The 20921-nt window shown below is 46.1% G+C and overlaps 1 protein-coding gene across 2 annotated transcripts in view; it reads left to right on the top strand.

The window, feature by feature from the left end:
- Window positions 1-20921, top strand: part of FOXK2 (forkhead box K2) — a 71654-nt gene that overhangs the window by 42802 nt on the left and 7931 nt on the right. For both annotated transcript variants that reach the window (XM_082603000.1, XM_082602999.1), the window contains exons 3-8: window positions 2284-2431; window positions 6362-6508; window positions 11612-11805; window positions 12625-12800; window positions 13951-14247; window positions 14469-14678. In XM_082603000.1, coding sequence (XP_082459126.1) covers window positions 2284-2431; window positions 6362-6508; window positions 11612-11805; window positions 12625-12800; window positions 13951-14247; window positions 14469-14678 — 1172 coding nt within the window. The remainder of the gene's footprint in view (window positions 1-2283; window positions 2432-6361; window positions 6509-11611; window positions 11806-12624; window positions 12801-13950; window positions 14248-14468; window positions 14679-20921) is intronic.

Genomic DNA, 20921 nt, shown 5'->3' with positions numbered 1-20921 from the left:
TTCATGCAAATTCTGATGACTTAAACTTTGGATTACTGAGTTTGACCACAGTGAGGTGACAAACTTCTGTTTGTCCTGATGTCCTGAGAGACTGGGAGCCTCAGGAAGTGGAGGATGGTGCCTCAAGGCGTGCTCTCCACCGCATAACCCAGTGCAAGATGGTCATGTTGTGCGGTGCTTTCAGGGGGCAGTAGCTGAGGGTCAGGTCAGGAATTGCCCGGGACCAGCAGGCGTGACCCTAGGACAGGGCTCAGATGGTCGGTCCTCCTGTGTTCTGTCGGGTCTTAGAAGAGTGAAGTATGTATTCAGGCATCTTCTTCCATGTGAGTAATGTTAGACTTAGGTGCAAAAGGAACACATTTGGTTCTCTTGAGAGCCAATCTCCTACTGTCCAGGTGTGTCCGCAGGGCATGGCTGGCAGGCAGAGAAGGCCTTGCCTCGTGCACTGGGACTGACCCCTACATGTAGCAGAGCAAGGAGGGCACAGAGGGAACACTGGCAGCTCTGGGTTGTAGCTTTCAGTCGGACACTTCTGTTTCTTATCTTAAAAGCCAGCATGGACAGAAAGGTATCCTCCTGGAAAGGCCTGGAAGGAGTGTCAGGTAGACTCTGGCTGCACCCTTGCTTGGTGTTATGTGAGTGCAGCTGCTCTTGGGCCCCTTCTCTGCCCCCTGCCATGGCTGCTCTGCTGAGGATGGTGCCTCTGTCTCTCCCACTTGGTTGAATTTGTCTGTATGTGACTAGATGGACCAGGTAGTAAGTGTGGCAGTGGGTAAGCAGAATTCAGCAGCCGGTGCCCCGATTTTTATTCAGCACTGTGTGAAAAGTGCACAGAATTCACAGAGGAAGAGGAGAAAGCCCATGTTTACGCACGTGGGACAGCGGCCCACAGTGGAAGCAGCAGCCTTAGGGTCAGATCACTGACACACTGCCTGGCCATGTGGAGACAGAAGTTCTGTGGGCGCTCAGGGAACTGGAGGTGGTTAGAAGCTTTAGGGATTGGGTCAGGAGCTGATGCAGTCTCTCCTCACCCCCTGCCCCATCTTCATCCTGTTTTCGTTGCTCGTCCCCTCTCCATACCCCACCGCCAGCACTGAGCAGCAGAGCACCCCCCCCCCTGTTTAGACAGCTCACGGTGGTGGAGCCCACCACCACCCAGCCAGTGGGGCCACTCACCACATTGACCCTTCATTTATGTTAGCTAGTTTTAAAATCATAAAGCAGGAGTGCCAAGAGTGTGGTCCTGCCATCTGTCTTGTTCCTCTCTCCCCAGTGCTTTAAGAGTTGTTCCTGGCATGCAGTAATAAACACTTGTTTCGTGGGTGAGTGCATATACTGACGGTGCATGTTCATGGTAGAGAGTCCAGTAGTGCTTCAGAGGGTGCCAGGTAATAGTGTGTTGTTCCACCTCCTGAGCCCCTCCTTTCCAGTTCAGTTTTTTGGAGGTAACTACTGTTTCTTAGGTATTTTTTCCAGAAATTTTCTATACATTTGCAATGCTTGACTTTTTTTTATCCAAAACATAAGTGAGATCTAACCATACATACTATTCTATAACTTACTGGATTTTTAAAACAATCTTATCTTGGCATCCTTCCATTTCAGTAGCTTGTTCTCTTTTGTAAAGTATAATACTGTACAGAAAAGGGAGAATAAGTTAAATACATAACTTGGTGAATTATCACAAATGAATGTGGCTCTTAATCAGCAGAGATCAAGAATCAGAGCATTCTCAGCATCATGGCCAAGCCCTACCTTGTGAAAAAAAAAAAAAGTGCATGTTTGAAAACAGGTTCCTGTTTCTGATTTCTGGGTGTTCCCTGTGAGCCCGTCACAGCCTGCGTGTCTGTATCCATGACCTCCTCCCCTCTTTGTGCATCCTGTCTTCAGCCTCGCTGCTGTCCCCCTCTCTTCAGACTCCCCCTGACCTTTCCAGTGTAGCTGGAAGCCATGTCCTTTGTCACAGCCTGTCCTCAGCTCTCTGGTGGGAGGGGGCGAGCAGAGCAGTGGTCTGTGTCCCTCTACCAGGCTGAGCCCCGGAGCCATCATGCATGGTTCTGTGTCCTTGGTAAGTTCCTAAGACGACACATGTGGAAGCAAATACCTGATTTCTTAGGGTGATCTTAAATTTCACAGAGTTAATGAGTCCATTTTTCCATGGAAAATGCTGAAGTTCTCTTACTTCTAAACTTTGTCTTCCTTGAATTAAGAGTCGGTTGTTGAAACACAGTGTGATGTCCGTTTTCCCATAGACTGATAGGAACAACCTTTTCTCGCCCCCAGTGCTGCGAACTCCTGTCCATCCAGCCCCCGGGGAGCAGGGTCTTCAGGGTACAAAATGGGCCGTGTGATACCATCTGACCTCAATTTAATGGCCGACAACTCACAGCCAGAAAATGAGAAGGAAGCTTCAGGTGGAGACAGCCCAAAGGTAAATGTTTTATAGCCTCGAAACAGAACCCAGGGCCTGTTGGGGAGCCAGCTGTCCTCACTGCATTGCCTGCATGTCAAGGAACATCCCCCCCAGGGCCTTTTGAGAAGTGCACGTCTGCGCGGATGTTGGGTCATTGCTGAGCATGTTCTCAGTGCAGGGCACTAGAGATGCATTCTTTTGGTCATTCAGCACTGGGCCCTCCTTGGTGGCAGCTATGGGCCCAGGTGCTGAGAGCTTGAACCCTTGGTCCTCACAAGCTCACTGCCTGCTGTCCTAGGAGACCACCCTTGGGATTTAGTTCTCCTTTCCCAGATGCTGAAGGTTGCACACACACATGTCTGAATGTACATGTGAACACATATGCACACAAACACACACTTTAGAGAGGACACATCAGTCCCCCTTTTGGATGGTAGTTATTTTTTTTTTTTAATTTATTTGGCTGCATTGGATCTTAATTGTGGCATGCAGGCTCTTCGTTGCGGTGCGCGGGCTTCTCTCTAGTTGTGGAGCACAGGCTGCGGAGTGCTCAGTCTCAATAGTTGCGGCATGCGCGGGCTCAGTAGTTGTGGCGCTTTGGCTCAGTAGTTGCAGCACACAGGCTTAGTTACTCTGCGTCATGTGGGATCTTAGTTCCCTGACCAGGGATCAAACCCACATGCCCTGCATTGGAAGGTGGATTCTTAACCTCTGGACCACCAGGGAAGTCCCTGGATGGTAATTATTGATGGCCCACAGTAGGACCCTGCCTATTTCTATTCTTTGACCCAGTAATACCCCTTCTAGGACTTCATTTAAGGGAAATGGACAAAAATCTCAAAACAAAAGTTCATATAAAACAGAAAATTGAAAGCAACCTAAATGCCCCTAACTGAGGGAAGAATGATTAAGTAAGGGGATATTATGTGACATAGTTACTGATATGGAAGTGCTCTTGATATAATGCTACGTGAAAAAATAAAACCAGGCATAGTGTTACTTTATGTATTTATAAAATGTGGTATATTCGTGTCATAGGACACGTCATAGCCATGGGAATGGATAAGCCGTGGCTGGGCACTGTCTCTCCACAGCAGCCAGGAGCCTCTTGTACAGGGTGCTGGGCGGGGGCAGACACAGAGGGGCACCCCCTGTTGGTTCCATTTTTGTCCATAGTCCATTTGCCTGTTTAAAACCAGGCAAAACTAAATTGTTTCAAGATGCATTCTTAGATGCTAAGACTTAAGTCACAGTAAGGTTATGATTAGTACAAAATGTCAGGAATAGTGGTGGCCTCTCTGGGAGGCAGAGGGGGCGTGAGGAAGCTACTGATACGTGGGCTGTGTTCTCTCTTGACCTAGTGTTGGTTGTACTGTTGTTCATTTTACAAAATTTTGTTTTTACCTGATATGGATGTATTATGGACTTTCCTGTCTGTATTACGTTTTTCAGTATAAAAAAGCTTTTTTAAAAAATTGAAATGTATAGAAGAAAGATAACAAGGAAACACAGCAGCATAGGCACAGTGAGGAAGGCTTTGTACTCTCACCTTGTGTGGACTCCAGCTCAGCCATTCCACCGTCCCTTTCCTGTAACTCAGCGTGAGCTCCCTCAGGGGACAGACAGGGCAGAGCCTGGTCCAAGTGCTCAGGAAATATCAGCTATTTAAAAGTGGGGTGCTGGGGACTTCCCTGGTGGTGCAGTGGTTAAGAATCAGCCTACCAGTGCAGGGGACACGGGTTCGAGCCCTGGTCCAGGAAGATCCCACATGCCGCGGAGCAAATAAGCCTGTGAGCCACAACTACTGAGCCTGCCCTCTAGAGCCCGCGAACCACAGCTGCTGAGCCCGAGTGCCAGAACTACTGAAGCCCGCGCGCCTAGAGCCCGTGCTCCACAGCAGAGGGAAGCCACCGCAATGAGAAGCCCGTGCACTGCAACGAAGAGTAACCCCCACTCGCTGCAACTAGAGAGAGCCTGTGCGCAGCAGCAAAGACCCAATGCAGCCATTAATAAATAAATTAATGAATGAGTGAATGAGTGAATGGATGGATGGGGTGCTAACGGACTTCCCTGGTGATCCTGTGGCTCAGACTCCCAATTCAGGGGGCCCGGCTTCGATCCCTGGTCAGGGGACTAGATCCCACACGAACTTAAAAGAGATCCCACATGCCGCAACTAATGAAAGATCCTGCATGACGCAGCTAATGATCCCGCACGTCACAATGAAGATCCCGCAGGCCACACCCACATGCCACAATTAAGGCCTGGTGCAGCCAAATAAATAAATATTTTAAAAAATAAAAAATGGGGCTTCCCTGGTGGCGCAGTGGTTGAGAGTCCGCCTGCCGATGCAGGGGACACAGGTTAGTGCCCCGGTCCGGGAAAATCCCACATGCCACAGAGTGGCTGGGCCCGTGAGCCATGGCCGCTGAGCCTGTGCATCCGGAGCCTGTGCTCCGCAACGGGAGAGGCCACAACAGTGAGAGGCCCGCGTGCTGCAAAAAAAAAAAAAAAAAAGTAAATAAAAGTGGGGTGCTGGGATAACAGGTGGTTCAGTCTTCCAGTGCAGAGCACATGCCCACGGCCAGCTGTCAGGACTAAAGTTAGCCTGTACAGGTGAAGCCTGCATTCCGTTCTTTGGCACTTCCCTTTCCTTCCTCACCCATCCTACAGTCCTCTGCTTGTCTGCCTATTTGTATTTATCTCTAAACAGTATCTAAATTGTTCATTTCTTTTTTTTTTTTTTTTTTTTGCTGTACGCGGGCCTCTCACTGTCGCGGCCTCTCCCGTTGCGGAGCACAGGCTCCAGACGCACAGGCTTAGCGGCCATGGCCCACGGGCCCAGCCGCTCCGCGGCATATGGGATCCTCCCAGACCGGGGCACGAACCCGTATCCCCTGCATCGGCAGGCGGACTCTCAACCACTGCGCCACCAGGGAGGCCCCCTAAATTGTTCATTTCTAAACCTCATATAAGGAGTGTCATCTTGAATGTGTTCTTTTGCAGCTTACTGTTTACATTCAGCGTTAGGTTTTGTGGTTTCTCTGTTGATATGTGTATTTCCCAGTTCACAGCCAGAGGTGCACCGTCTCCCCAGTGGCCTTGTGCATGTGTATGGGGTTCTGAGTTGTCACAATGGCAGAGAGCCACTGGTGGCCTTGAGTGTGCTGGGACCAGGAACGCCAACATCCTGCGGTGTGCATGGCAGCCCTGCACACCTGAACAACGCCTGCCCGAGTGCCTTGGACCCTGGTGTGGGGACCCTGTGTCTGGCTCCTGGTGCTCTCCTCTGCGTGGGGTTTTCTTACAGGAGGGGCCTCTTGATGGACACTTGTTTCTGAGTGGTCCTCACTCCGGCGCTGGGGTGTTCAGCATTCTTGCCCCATCTCCTTGTGTGTATGAGGACCCCCACAGGGGCCTGAGAGAGGGTGGCTCACTCCACCCTTTGCCACCACTGTCCTGGCCCAGCTCTTCCCTTGACTGCTAGAGCCACGTGATGGGCCTCTGGCATGGTTTAGTGTGCATGCTGTGGACCCTGCTGAGGTGAGGCAGCTTTTCTCATTTTCTTATTCTTTTCATTTTTACCATTTGGACTTTTTCTTTATGTGGTTTTAATGTTCTTTTTTATGCTGCTCTACATGCATCCATTTGCTTCCTCCCAATTTTCCAGATGCTTTCCCATCATATTATATTACTTTTTTTTCTTCCCCCTGCCACGTGGCTTGTGGGATTTTAGTTCCCTGACCACAGATCAAACCTGGGCCCTCAGCAGTGAGAGCGCTGTGTCTTAACCACTGGTCTGCCAGGGAGTTTCCCCCATCATATTAGATTACTTCTGTAGGAAGGAAAACTAAGCATTATCATAGGAATGCTCAAAAATGTCAAGAATCCTGAATTTTAGTAAAAATTTTGATAACTTCAATACTTTTTTTTTAAACTTAAACACAGGATGATTCAAAGCCACCTTATTCCTATGCACAATTAATCGTACAAGCAATTACGATGGCTCCTGATAAACAACTCACCCTAAATGGAATTTATACGCACATCACGAAAAACTATCCCTACTACAGGACTGCGGACAAGGGCTGGCAGGTAAATCCATTTCAGTTGTTATTAGATGTTTCTGTTACATGTCTCGTAGATGCTGGTTGGCAAATGAGAAGAGAACTGAGCTGCTATGTATGTAGCTGGGGCACAGGTAGACTGAGACGAGTGAGGGTCTCTTGTGCCGAGGAAGGAAGAGCCCTGCTGTCGCCACGCTCTCTCTGACCTCCTTAGTGCAGAGTGGGAGGAATAGTGGTTCTAGAAGAAATCTCAGCACTGTTTCTTACTGTTACGGTCTCCATGGATGGGAAAAGTGTGGATCGTTTGAGATGTTTCTCTTGGACCAGTGCAGTTCATGTGTCTAAGGTGAGGGAGAGTTAAAAATCCTGTCCATCCATTTACTTTGGCATTCTTCTGTCTTCCTTAGCTATACGTCTGCTGACATACGTAGCTTTTTGAAGTTTGCACAGAGATGGTTTTCAAACTGTTTTACTGAGGAACCCTTTCTTCAAAAGATACCTCCTCCAGTTGGCCAGTATACAAAACAGATGAACACAGCGCTGCCCTGTTTCAATTGTCCACCTGTACTTCCAGCCTATTCCTAGGCTGTCTGTGAATCCAGGCCTCCTCAGAGGACACTTTGAAATTGGTGCATAGTATTTCCATTGTTTAGCTTTTTAATTTAGTTTAATTTTTAAACCTCTACATTGTGTATGTTTTTCCTTGTTCTGCGTGTCTGTGTTATGTGTGGCCATTTACTAGGTGTTTAGCAGGACCTCACTAATTCAGACAGTATGGGAAAGGGTAAGTTTGAAGTATGGAATAGTAAAAGCATCACAAAAGAGAGAAGAAACATACATTTACATATTTTGAATTTATTAAGTAACCAGGAATGGCTACAGAATTCCTTTGAGGCTTAATGAGTAAATGATCCTTTGAAAAATGCATCTGTTGAACCATAACCATAATCAAGTGATGTGGGCGGGGTGGGGGGGGTAAGCCATTCTGTTTAACGGAGGGTAAAAACTTTTCTTCTACCTGCAGATGTATAAACATGTTGTAATAAAAATAGTGTTCCAGCCAAATCCTGGCTATTTCCTCTGTAAGGGGTCTTTAGTCATGTAAAGACTAAAGGTACAAAATGAGACCTAGCCTATCCTCCTGGCTTGGAGCATCTGTGCCCTGCCCACCTTCCTGTTCACAGCAAGGTGGCATTTCTTAGTTGGCCATGAGGGAAATAGTGGCTCGGGAGAACACTTCTGTATCCAGCTACCTGGCAGTTATCTTACGATGATGAACAATTAGGTCCCAGCAGTACTTACCGTATTTTAATCTGTAACAGTGAGCTTGTGCTTCAAAGAAAATGAAAAACAAAAGCAGCGGAAGCAGACGACAGTCTATATCAATGTCCATGTCACACAGCTCCCTGGGCACAGACAGGTGAGGTCTGTCACAGAGTGTCCTGTCCAGGAGCTGTGTGTAGAATTCTGATGATTTGAAATGCCAGTGAGCTGGGTTGTAATGGGAGTGAGTGTTTCTGAAAAGCCTGGCCAGACTTTCAGTGGTGTGTTTCCCTTCTGGTCGTATTTCCCTGTGCTTTGTAGCATCCATTTACGGGAGAACTGATTCCGTGCATCACAGGGTTTTCTTGCTAAAGAAGACTGAAGGCTGAAGGGCGACCTCCTCCTTGCCTCGGGGTCCTGGGGAGTGAGTCAGTCAGGAGGGGCCGTGATCACAGAGAGGCGAGGCCTGCGGAGGTGACCCCTGAGTACACTGATTGCTGCTGGCTCCTGAAGTGGCTTCACAGCCCACTTAGAACTGAGAGTCATAAACACCCTCTTTACTGAACTGTCATTAACGCTTGTTTTTATTGAAACATCTTCTTTTCTGTCCAGATAAAAGTTCGTAAGGGTGACTGCGCCTCTTGCCTGTGTAAGGCTGTTCCTGGGACATTTCACACCTCCTGCTCCAGCTATTTTAGCGAGAAAGGGCTTTCTTGCTCCAGCCCTCCTTTAATTCATGGATATGCACTCAAATTCCTGTCCTCAGCAGTCCTTGCTCTCCCCAGCATGCCCGCATGTGTCCTTTTCTGTCATGGGACTGTCTGAGCTGCCCATCCTGAGGGACTGCACTTACAGACTCTACGCAGAAGGCTCATTCCCATTCCCTCTCTCCTGGCTGAAAACAAAAAGCCTTCTATTTTGCAACCTTGTTTCATCAAAGACCCATATCCTTTTTCTTTTGAGAAAAAAAACAACAGCTGTCAACCAAAACAGCCCATTTTTCAAGTGTGGATTTGCAGACTGCATCCTGCCCTCCCCAGTGGGGCAGGGGAGATGGCAGTGCCATGCTTCTCAGAGCTCAGGTCCCAGTGCTTGAGCCCCTTGCTCGGCCTCAGTTCCTAAGATGACGCCTGCGGACACTTCCCACCATGCCAGTTCTGAGCACTTAATGGAAATCCATGGCTCCTTTCAGACTGGCTTTTGGCATTTTGCAGTCTGCCCATGCCAAAAGCTTTTTGACTAATCTGGAGCAAATCTGAGGATAAAGCAAGATGGTCTGAGTAACACTAGCTGGAAAGATGGCATATCTCTTTTGGTTGCATACTTATGCCAAAATGTTTTACTTTGTTATGACTTATAATTTTACCCCGCTCAGAATTGAGGTATTTGTTGTGACTGAAAAGTTTGAGAATTCTGGAGCTCTTGGCCTCTGAAAGGACCAGAGCTGGTTTCTGAAAGTAGAGGGAGTGACTTGTGCTCACGCGCACCGTGCACACTGGACTCTGCTCTGGAAGGTCCTTCCCTTAAATTTCTTTACAAGTCCTTACTGTGCTGAATACACACTGGCAAATGCTCAGTGCTGAGTAGGACTGACAGACACACACTGCCCACGAGAAGTGTAGGTTATGGGCAGGGAGGCTGGAGGCGCTCAGGGAGGACAGCACAGAGCAGGCGCGAGGGAGCAGCTCCGCACCTTCCCCTCTGTCAGCTGGGTTCTGGGAAGCAGCCCCTACTGGGGAGAATGTGGGGGAAAGAGAATGTGCACCGTATTGCAGATCCTTTTCTTCGTATTTAGTTTTAAATAATAACCTGCCTTCTCTCTGAATACTTTAAAATAATTTGAGTCACTGGAATTGAATCAGTGTGGTTTAAATGTATATAGCTTGGTTTGATCAAATTACAAAGGCCTTAAATTACCTTAGAAATACAATTATTTATTCTGTCTGTTTATACATTAAATATCTCTTATTACCTCTTCGTGTTTTCTAGAGTCTTGTTGGCTGGAGAATCACAGGTGACCAGTAATTGGGCTCATTTGTCTGTGAGATTGTTGTCAGAGCGCAGAGGACGTTAGACCCTCTTTTGATGGTGCAGACTGGGTTCTGTTACATTTTCAGAACAGAAAATAGCAACTCCCTGACCTAAGGACTTAACTGTACAGTTTGTCCGTGGTGTGAGGGTTAACGGAACAGCTGTATTGCTGATCCTGGTCCTGACCTTTGTCAGTGGGTAGAAATCCTAGTGCCCAGTCCCCTGAAGTAGCACTTCTGCCTCCAGATTCCCACTGTGCTAACCTCCCTTTCTCCTCCTAACAACATGCATGTGAACCTCTTCCACCTCAGTGCAGTTCCAGCCTTCACTTGAGGCTCGGCACCTCCCTTGTCACATGTCACCCAGCACTGTGGCTTAGTGGTCACTTCTGAGCTCCCATCTGGGTGCCGGCCTCCCACGGTGCAGTCAGGAACTCTGGACCCTCACCCACAGTTCACAGTGAGAGTGTCCTCCAGTGTCATGATCTGGGCTGGCTCTTCTCAGTCTTTTTTCTTAGACTCTGCCTTCTACTCCACACTCTAAAGGTCTGAATGCAGATGGAGAAGGATTGCCTTCTCTGTCTTGATGGGGGCACCAATAACATACTCGATTTTCTGGAGGGGTTGGTAGGTGTTGGTTGGTTATCAGCCAAACCCTATGATAAAACGTCATAGCAGGTATCTGTGGTTATGCGTATATTCTAAATCTAGTATACTACATCTACTTACAAACAATCTCACAAATCACAGACATAGCTTAGCCTGTCCCTTCATGTTGCCAATGAGGTGACTGACATCCACAAGCATTGGTGGTTCGTCATGGCCTGTGACTGGTCTGGTTCTTGAATAGTCCCTTAGATTGGCTGTAAGGTAGTATTTGACATGTTTTGATTTCTGAGCCACCTCTGGGAATTCAGAATTTCAGGTCGTGACTAGCAGTTCTATTAGAAAGTTAGTTGGAGAACTTAGAAATGATTTTTGGATAGCCAGAATTTTAGTTTGGGTTGAAACTTTAATAGTTTAATTTATTAATTTTAAATTTAAGCATTAATGTAAATGCCGAAAGGATCTGAATGCAGGGCTTCCATCCAGCTTTTCCTGACCTTTCGTAGGTCTCAGATTTCGGTGCATCAGGGAGCTGTCCTCAAATCACATGTAAACTGTGAGCTGAGCTTTTTGTAATAGAAAGAAGAATGGACTTAGGAATTGAGAAAAATTTTCTCAGTGTGCCTCACAATATTATTTTGAGAATCAAAGTATATAGAAGTTCTTTTACGGGAAGATGGTGTCAATAATATTTCTCAAACTTTGGCTCATTTTTTCTCCTTTGCTGGTTTGCCAAATACCTTATGCTATATTTATTGATTTTAAAGGCTGTGACGGTTTCTATAAGCTAATTTTGTGCTTAAAAAAGTATTTTAAAGGAATAGTGGATCTCAGCGCTGTCCTTCTCCAAACAGGGAGAGGTCACAGTGATAGCCCTTGATTTCCTACCTGGTAAAAAGGTGGAAGTTGATGTCTTTCCTGTTGGAAATAGCCTCTTTCCGTGTGGTATAGATTTCTCACCCCTTCCCCGTTCCCCAGTTCCCTTCCTTGCCTCCTGTGCCCATCCTGCCATGCTGTTCACAGTGCCCCGTGTCCTTGTGTCTTTTCCTCTGTAGAAGCCACGTCGCAGCCTCTTGAGTAGTCATACCCCGCAGCTCCTCCTTCACTTTGGGGAGGGCCGGTTCCTTCCAGCACAGAGCTGCAGGACCTTTGCAGGGCACTAAAACTGGGGCACATTTTTATTTCTCAGCAAAGAAATATATGAATTCTACGTATTTTTTTATGTTTCATAGAATTCAATTCGCCACAATCTCTCTCTGAATCGTTATTTCATCAAAGTACCACGTTCCCAGGAAGAACCAGGCAAAGGCTCATTCTGGAGGATAGATCCTGCCTCTGAAAGCAAATTAATAGAGCAGGCTTTTAGGAAAAGACGGCCTAGGGGCGTGCCTTGCTTTAGAACCCCTCTGGGACCGCTCTCGTCTAGGTAAGGAAAAAAGACAAAACAAAAAGACCTCATTTAATGGTCAGTAAATTTACCTTTGATGTATTGGTAAATTTTCCTTTTGAAAATGAAGGAATTACCAAATGCATTATGATTAAATGTTGGGTTGGGGATTTGGAAAAAAAAAAAGTGTTGGATGCCACCCATTGTATTTTTGTTTCTAGTGGTCTGAAACAATTCAGATTATAAAGTTTTACTTAAATTTTATTCCTGTGTAACATTGTTGCTTTGTTGAATGCATATTGTCAATATGATGAGTCGGCAATATCACGATGCCACGTTGATGAATAATGTTTTTTCCTTTTTCTTGGATGTGAAAAGCTCTTTAAAGCTACATCTTAGCTGCTTAAACTCAAGATTGGTTTATACAGTGTTAATTGCCTGATTTTAAAATCCATATTTTTAGCTCCATTAGTAGATTTCTGTTTTTAAACAAAAAAAGAAATGACTGTAACGTTAAGTCTTGAGCCCCAGCCGGCTCGCACGCTGCTGGCTGCTGCTGCCTGGCTGTGGATGGGAGCTGCTTAGGGAAGCAACCAGTCCCGCCCCATGCTGTGCGGCCCGTGCTGGGTGTGGAGCAGCGGCGCCCTGCATACAGTGGCTCTGTCACAGCCATGCCAGCCTCGCTGAGTGTCCGTCTCAGGTCACAGGCATCACATCTAAAGTAAGACTTATGGAACTGTAGTTGGTTGGCAGAAGACAAATGACACCTTTGTTTTTGCAAAATACGCCTATTAAAACACGGCAGCTTTATGAGTGCTTTACCTGTAAACCTCCACTGTCTTCTGTTTGGTCGTACAGAAGCGCCCCAGCCTCTCCCAATCATGCTGGAGTCCTGTCTGCTCACTCCAGTGGCGCCCAGACCCCTGAGAGCCTGTCGAGGGAAGGTTCACCGGCCCCTCTGGAGCCCGAGCCTGGTGCCTCACAGCCCAAACTCGCTGTCATCCAGGAGGCACGGTTTGCCCAGAGTGCACCAGGTGAGATGTGCAGAGGGCAAGTGTGGTGGGAGAGGGGTGGGTCAGATGAGCATGTGAGCCAGTCTCATCAGAGAAGAAACAGCAAGAGGCCTGGGATTCCTTGCACCTCGTGCCTGATATTTTCTGCATAGTACCTGAGTAACCTGAATGTTATTTTATAGGCTCTGAAAAATTAAGTGCACTGCGTTTAAAAAGAAAAAAATCAGTCAACATTCTTCTTTGACTCTGTAGGTGCCTGAAAAATTTTAGAATTAACCTGTTTCTTAGTTGCTTCATCATTCAAAAATCTATGAAAAAGATTCCCCTCGTAAAGAAATAACATAAATTAGACGAAGTAGACATTAGCAGCAAAAAAAATGTCTTTTTAATGAATAGGTGAGCATTTCTCAGTGTACTTACAAAGTCGCAGTGTAGAATAAAAATATGTGCCCTGGGGAATTAAAAAAAAAAAAAGTAGTGTGAAAACGTGTCCAAAGTAATTCTGTTATGGTTCCTAGCTGGTTGGCAAAGTGTGCATTTTGGTATATTGGAATTCCTGGCTGTGCTGGCCACACCCCCTCCCAGCCCCCATTCCTGTTGCTGGAGCCCAAACGCCCAAATCAGGAAGAACAGAGGCTGGCAGAGCTGCTGGCTGCCAGCGCCGTCGCCACACCTCCTGTGCCTCTGCACCCATCGTGAGATGGAGACTTTGATCTTAGGGAACACGGCCCCCTCCTTCAGGCTTCGTTGGGCAGCTTCTTCCCATATCTTGTGTTGAGGTTTTCTTTTTCATGATGAGAGAACTGTGGGAAGAGGTGTTGTAAGAAATCTGAACAGGCAGTTCCCGGGCGGTCCAGTGGTTAAGACTCCGTGCTTCCACTGCAGGGGGCCCGGGTTCGATCCCTGGTCTGGGAGTACCGTGTACCGCGTGGTGCGGCCAAAAACAAAGAAAAGAAATCTGAACAAAGCAGAGATTGCCTTTTTGGCAGTTAGATACACGTTAAATATCCCCATTAAATATGTCATTTCTTTCATCATGAATGACTTTATTATTACCAGGCGAAAGGGGCCATGTCCTGTTTTCTTAAATCAGTCTGCATGTTGCTAGTGAGGGGTCGTAGTTAGTTGGTTTGGTATGTATGAGCCTCACCTCCACTCCCGTCCTTGGTAGGCTCACCTCTGTCTAGTCAGCCTGTCTTAATCGCCGTGCAGCGACCACTGCCACCGACGATCAAGCCTGTTACCTACACTGTCGCCGCCCCTGTGACCACCTCGACCTCCCAGCAGCCCGTCGTGCAGACGGTTCACGTCGTCCACCAGATCCCAGCGGTGTCTGTCACCAGCGTGGCCGGACTGGCCCCGGCAAACACGTACACCGTCGCAGGACAGGCCGTGGTCACTCAGGCGGCCGTGCTGGCCCCCCCTAAGGCAGAGCCACAGGAGAATGGAGACCACAGAGAAGTAAAAGGTGAGCAGCGGAAGCAGTCACTTCGGGCAGCTTTTCAAGCTCTTAGAAACCCGCCAGCCTCGTTCATCCTGACCCCCTTGCTAACATGTTATGTAACGTTGTGCTGGAGCAGGGCTGCTCGCCGCCTGGTTTGTTGTACTTCAAACTAGTGAGATTTCTGTAAGCTACCTGGTAATATTAGTTGGTGTCATTTTTTCTCTTTTCCTTTTCTTTGAATTTAGTGAAAGTAGAACCTATTCCTGCGATTAGCCATGCCACACTAGGTGCCGCTGGCCGGATCATTCAGACGTCACAGACCACCCCTGTCCAGACGGTCACCATAGTGCAGCAGGCACCTCTAGGTCAGCACCAGCTTCCAATAAAAACTGTAACACAAAACGGGACTCACGTGGTGCCAATCCCCGCCGCCGTCCACGGCCAGGTGAATAATGGTAAGCAGCGTCCTCCGTGGGTTACTGGGTGCTAACAACTTGAGCAAAGGTCCTCTGCTGTCCTTTTATGAAGCGTGGTGTTCAAGGTTTTCATTCTGTTACAATTTTAATTTTTTTGTCTGAAGAAATGTTTGCATTTCTAAACTATAGGAAACTGAATAGTGCTATAGGATACCGGGGAATTGGCTGTGGGAATTGGCTCCCATGTGATTCCCATTGGAGGAGCCATCTGAAGAGAGAAGCATTTCTAAATATAGTAAGTCCCCTACATATGAACAAGTTCCATTCCAAGAGCGCGTTCTTAAGTCCAATTTGCTCGTAAGTCCAACAGAGTTAGCCTAGGTACCCAACTAACACAATTGGCTGTATAGTATTGTACTGTAATAGGTTTATAATAACTTTTCATACATATAATGCATAAAAAACAAGCAAACGCAAAAAATAAAACATTTTTAATCTTACAGCACAGTACCTTGAAAAGTACAGTAGTACAGTACAACAGCTGGCATACAGGGGCTGGCATGGAGTGAACAGGCAAGAAACTTTACTGACTGGAGGAGGGAGAGGAGGTGGGAGGCGGTAGAGCTGAAGGATCAACAGCAATAGGAGACGGAGGGCAGGCTGCAATTTCACCCACGCCTGACGTTTATGGAATGCACACTTGCATCTTGAAAGTTTGCAACTTGAAGGTTTGTATGTAGGGGACTTTCTTATCTAGAGAGATGAAAATACTCCCACCTTTTGTAGACATCTGGGTGTGGCCTAGAAGCAACCTGGGGGCTGTCCCAGCTGATCTGTCCAGTGGTGGTGCCCTCCTCTGGGGCAGGGCTGTGCTTGAGAGTATCTGATGGTGGAAGGGGAGAATGCTGGTCTCCTGTTCTCTTTGCTCTGAAAGCCCTCTGGAGCCCCGTGCACATAGCTCCCACGGATGTTCTGACATGGACGAGCCTAAGGGAGCTTGGCTGTTAAACCAGAGGACAGAGAACCTTCTTCCGCCCAGTCCTGTGGAGCAGTGTGAAGGGTAGGAGTCCAGCTGGCTGTTAAGTCAGCTCAGGAGTTTGGGGTCCTTGGAACTGGTGTTCAGACGTCTTTGCAGTGAGTCTTCACCCAGGCATTTGGAGTGCTTGCTGTCCACACACGTGGGCTGTCGTCATTCAACTACAGGACTCCAAGCAGTAGAATCAGAAGCTACTGGCTCAAAGTAGCTCTCTGTGCCCAGAGAAAGTTTCTTGGGAAGAGGGTGGGGAACAGAAGGCTTAATTGTGTTGACCTCTGAATCCTTCCTTACTGAGCTATTAAGGGACAGAGACCTGGGACAGACACCTCATGTGATTCCGCTTCCCCCTTGCTCCTCCCCTAATTTAATGGACGAACAATATCTGCAACCTTTTCTAGGGAAGACTAACTAACCACTGAGAGATTTTTGTTTTTAAGTAATAGGTAACATGCCACTTGTGGATAAATTGAGAAGTTTGCAACCAGTTGCCCATTTAAAATGCTTTCTTCCTCAAGCCCGGTGTCTCCTAAGTAACTAAGAGTTTTTCAGGCCTTATTCTTCTTTTCTTCATGAATAACTTGGTTGTCACAGGTGGTCCAGATGTGGCAAACCTGGTGGCCCTGTGTGTGGCTGGGAGCAGGTGGTGTCAAGAGGTGGACGGTCTGTTTCTGGTCAGAGCCGTTCTTCCCTGTCTTAAGCCATGGTGTAGGCTGTTGATTCCCAGATACCATGTGCCTTAGAATCACTCAAGGGCTCCCTCCCACAGTCCCCAACTGAGCAGGTCTGGCCTGGGACCCAAGAATGTACATTTCTCACATGTTCCAGACCTTATGAGAACCGCTGTTCAGGTCAGGGCCCTTTTATGGCCACTGTCTAAGGAGTTTGAGAAACTGTGTATCCCTTTCACATATTTAAATTGGTGTCTAAAATTTTTCTTTATGAATTTAATAAGCAAGGAATTAAATTTTCCACTATTGAAAATACTGTTGTTTTATTTTAAAATATTTGTTTTAATTTTTATTTTTGGCTGTGCTGCACAGCTTGCAGGATCTTAGTTCCCCAACCAGGATTGAACCTGAGCCCTCAGCAGTGGAAGTGCGGAGTCCTAACCACTGGACCACCAGGGAATTCCCAATACTGATGTTTTAAAATAAAACTTACATTATTCTTTTAAACGTGCTCCTGGCTCTGAATATTGCTCTGATTTGATGCCCCTTCTCACCCACATATCAGCACACAGACAAGCAGGCTCGCCAGTCCTTGTGGCTCAGTCCCGTGTCCCCCACAGATTTTGTGCTAGTGCCACATACTTTACGCTTAAATGTCATTTACTGAGTACATATTTTCTTTGCAATAATAAAATGGAGAAATATTAAAGATTGAATTGTCTATGACTATAAGGATTCACTTATCAATTGTTATAACTATAGAACTGACCAAAACCAAACTTACAATTCTTTAAAAATTGTATTTGGGAATTCCCTGGCGGTCCAGTGGTTAGGACTCTGCACGCTTTCACTACCACGGACCCGGGTTCAATTCCTGGTCAGGGAACTAAGATCCTGCAAGCTGCATGGCACAGCTAGATAGATAGATAGATAGGTAGTATTAAAGATGCATTTCTCGATATATCCGGGCTTTAAAGAAAAGCACACAATTATTGTATGATATTGACGATCACTGCTGGGAACAGTAGGCAAAGTGCTGGGTCAGCCCTGAGAAACCTTGTTCCCATTCAGAAGAAGGAAGGGTAGAAGAAATGCTAAAACTCCTTCCGGTTTTAATCATCTTTTAGTGGGAATTATCTGTTTGTGGGAAATTTTATTGGTTCTCCTTGATAAAGTCTCCAACTTGTACTTAGAAATCACTTGGTCTAGAAGAGGATTTGCTGTCTAGTCGGTAGTAAGTCAGGTGCACAGTGCCAGTGTTCTCACTCTTCCTTTGTTTTATGCTCCATCTTGACATTTGCATCCTCAAAAGCAGCCCAGTTGAGTGGGTGAGAGAGAGGCTGTTGAGAAAGGGGAGGGGGGAGGAGGGAGGAGGTGGCAGGTCAGCTTTTAGAAAGATTTCATGGGCAAGTGGAGACTCTGATGGTGGGTTTTTTTGAAAACTGCTGTTGGGTGTGATGTGGATGCTGTATGACCCAGCTGTGACCTCCCTTACCCTTGAAAGTCACTCTCAAGAAAGGGAAGCAGTGCCTAGTACTAATGAATTTTGAAAATCAGAAGCTTTGGTATTTTAAATTTTTATTATGGAAAATGACAAACTTTCTGAAAATTAATTCACAGCCAGCCTTGTTCCATATTCCCCACCCGCCCCATCTGCTCCCACCCAGATCCAGACATGTCCTTCCCTGTTTTGGCATGCATCTCTAAAGATAAGGACTCTCTTTTAGTATATAAGCACAATACCACTGTTATAGTTTTAAAAATAAACAATAATTCTTTTAGTTAGTTTCTGGCTGCGTTGGGTCTTCGTTGCTGTGCACGGGCTTTCTCTAGTTGCGGGAGCGGGGGCTACTCTTTGTTGCGGAGCACAGGCTCTAGGCACACGGGCTGCAGTAGTTGTGGCACGCGGGTTTAGCAGTTGTGGCTCGCGGGCTCTAGAGCGCAGGCTCAGTAGTCGTGGCGCGCGGGCTTAGTTGATCCGCAACATGTGGGATCTTCCCAGACCTGGGCTCGAACCCATGTCCCCTGTATTGGCAGGCGGATTCTTAACCACTGCGCCACCAGGGAAGTCCCGGCAATAATTCTTTTATACCCAGTGTCTCCTTAGCGTTCAAATCATCTGTATTTTTTTTTTAATTGTGGTATTCAATAAAATATACATAATATAAAGTTTACCATTTTAAAGTATGTGGTTCAGTGGCATTAAGTACATTCACAGTATTTTGAAGCCATCACCTCTAACTAGTTGAAAAGCATTTTCATCACCCCAAAAGGAAATCTCACAACCATTAAGCAGTTACTCCCCATTCCCCACTTACCTCAGTCCCCATTCCCCACTTACTTACTAATGTACTTTACATCTCTGTGGATTTACCTGTACTGGATATTTCCTGTGAATGGAATCGTATGAATTGTGGCTCTTCTTAGCTGGCCTCTTAGCACAATGTTTTGAGGTTCATCCATGTTGTAGCATGTGTACATCATTCCTTAGCTGAATATGTTTCCATTTTGTTTATTCATTCATCAGTTGATGGGCATTTTGGTTGTTTCCACCTTCTGGCTATTGGGAATATTGCTGCTATGACATTCATATACAAGTATTGGTTTGAGTCCTTGTTTTAATTTCTTTTGGGTGTATACCTAGGAATGAAATTACTGGGTTGTATGGTAATTCTCTGTTAATTTATTGAGTAGCCACCAAACTGTTTTCCTCAGCAGCCACAACAATTTTCCATTCCATCCTCAATGATGTGCAAAGGTTCTGATTTGTCCACATCCTCACTTGGTATTTTCTCCTTTTTTTTTTTTTTTTGATCATGGCCATCTTACTCTTCATTGTGGCTTTGATTTGCATTTTCCCCATGACTAATGGTGTTGAGCATCTTTTCATGTGCTTGTTGGTTATTTGTATAGCATCTCTGAAGAAATGTCTAAATCCTTAGACTTTTTTTCTAAATTGGGTTGTTTGTTGTTGAGTTATAGGAGCTCTTTATATATTCTGGATACTAGGTCCTGATCAGATACAGGTTTCCCCTGCTATCCAAAGTAGAGAGTTCCTGTGAAACCTAACAGATGCACAAAGTGAGTCAAGGTAGAGCACAGACACTCAGAGACACGGTTCAGAGCTCTGGCGGCTTGGTGCTGCGATGGAGCATGATCCCTGGGGAGGAGCTTGGCAATGTCACCCACTGCTTGGGGTGCTGCTGCCTCTGATGACGCGCTGCAAAACACATGGTAAACGCCGTGTTTGCTTTTTGCCTTTCTCCATAAAAGTGAAAATCCTCTTCAGATTTCTGTCCATTATCAAAAATGGGTACTAATGTAGGTCTTTCATAAAGTGAAGTGGCATAAAGGGAACTTTGGCAAAGGGGGACGTGGGGGGATACCTAGATATGATTTGCAGATATTTTCTTCCATTCAGTGGGTTTGTCTTTTCACTTTCTTGATAGTATCTTTAATGCACAAAAGTTTTTAATTTTGATGAAGTCCAGTTTATTTTCCCTTTTCTTATGCTTTTGGTGTCATATGTAAGAATTCATTGCCACATCTGAGGTCATGAAGACTTACACTTAGACTCCTGTGTTTTCTTCTGCTAAGAGTTTTATAGTTTAGCTCTTATGTTTAGGTCTTTGATGCATTTTGAGTTAATTTTTGTATATAATGTGAGGGCCCGGCTTCATTGTTTTGCATGTGGAGATCCAGTTGTCCCAGCACCATTTGTTGAAGAGACTGTTCTTTCCCCGTTGAATGGTCTTAGCTCCACTGTTGAAAATCTGTTGACCTCAGATGTATGCGTTTATTTCTCTCAGTTCTATTTCATTGATTTTCGTGTCTACCCTTATGCCAACACCACACCGTTTTGACTACTGTAGCTGTGTAGGAAGTTTTGAAATCTGGAGGTGTGAGTCCACCATTCTTTTTCAAGAATGTTCTGACTATTCTGTATACCTTACAATTCCATGTGAATTTTAAGACCAGCTTTTCCATTTCTGGGGGAGAAAATGGGATTTTGATAGGGATTGCATTGAATCAGTAGATTACTTTGGGTAGTATTGCCATCTTAATGATATTAAGTTCTCTAATCCTTGAGCATGGAATGTCTTTCCATTTATTTAGGTCTTTGATTTCTTCAACAATGTTTTATAGTTTTCAGTATATAAGTCTTGCAGTGTTTAAGTCTTGGTTAAAATTCTTCCTATTTTATTTCTTTTGAATGTTTTTCTAAATGGAATTGTTTTCATAATTTTCTTTTGAAATTGTTCATCGCTACTGTATAGAAATACAACTGATTTTTTTGCATGTTGACCTTGTACCCTGCAAATCTGCTGAATTCAAAAACTAATACTAATTGATTGTATTACTTTTTGTGTGTGTGTGTGGTACGCGGGCCTCTCACTGTTGTGGCCTCTCCTGTTGTGGAGCACAGGCTCCGGACGCGCAGGCTCAGCGGCCATGGCTCACGGGCCCAGCCGCTCTGCGGCATGTGGTATCTTCCCGGACCGGGGCACAAACCCACGTCCCCTGCATCGGCAGGCGGACTCTCAACCACTGCGCCACCAGGGAAGCCCTGATTGTATT

This window comes from Mesoplodon mirus (genome assembly GCF_964341445.2).
Source record: "Mesoplodon mirus genome assembly, chromosome: 18".
Taxonomy (NCBI): domain Eukaryota; kingdom Metazoa; phylum Chordata; class Mammalia; order Artiodactyla; family Ziphiidae; genus Mesoplodon; species Mesoplodon mirus.
Note: the sequence above shows the minus strand (reverse complement) of the source record. Positions and strands in the feature narration are given on the sequence as shown.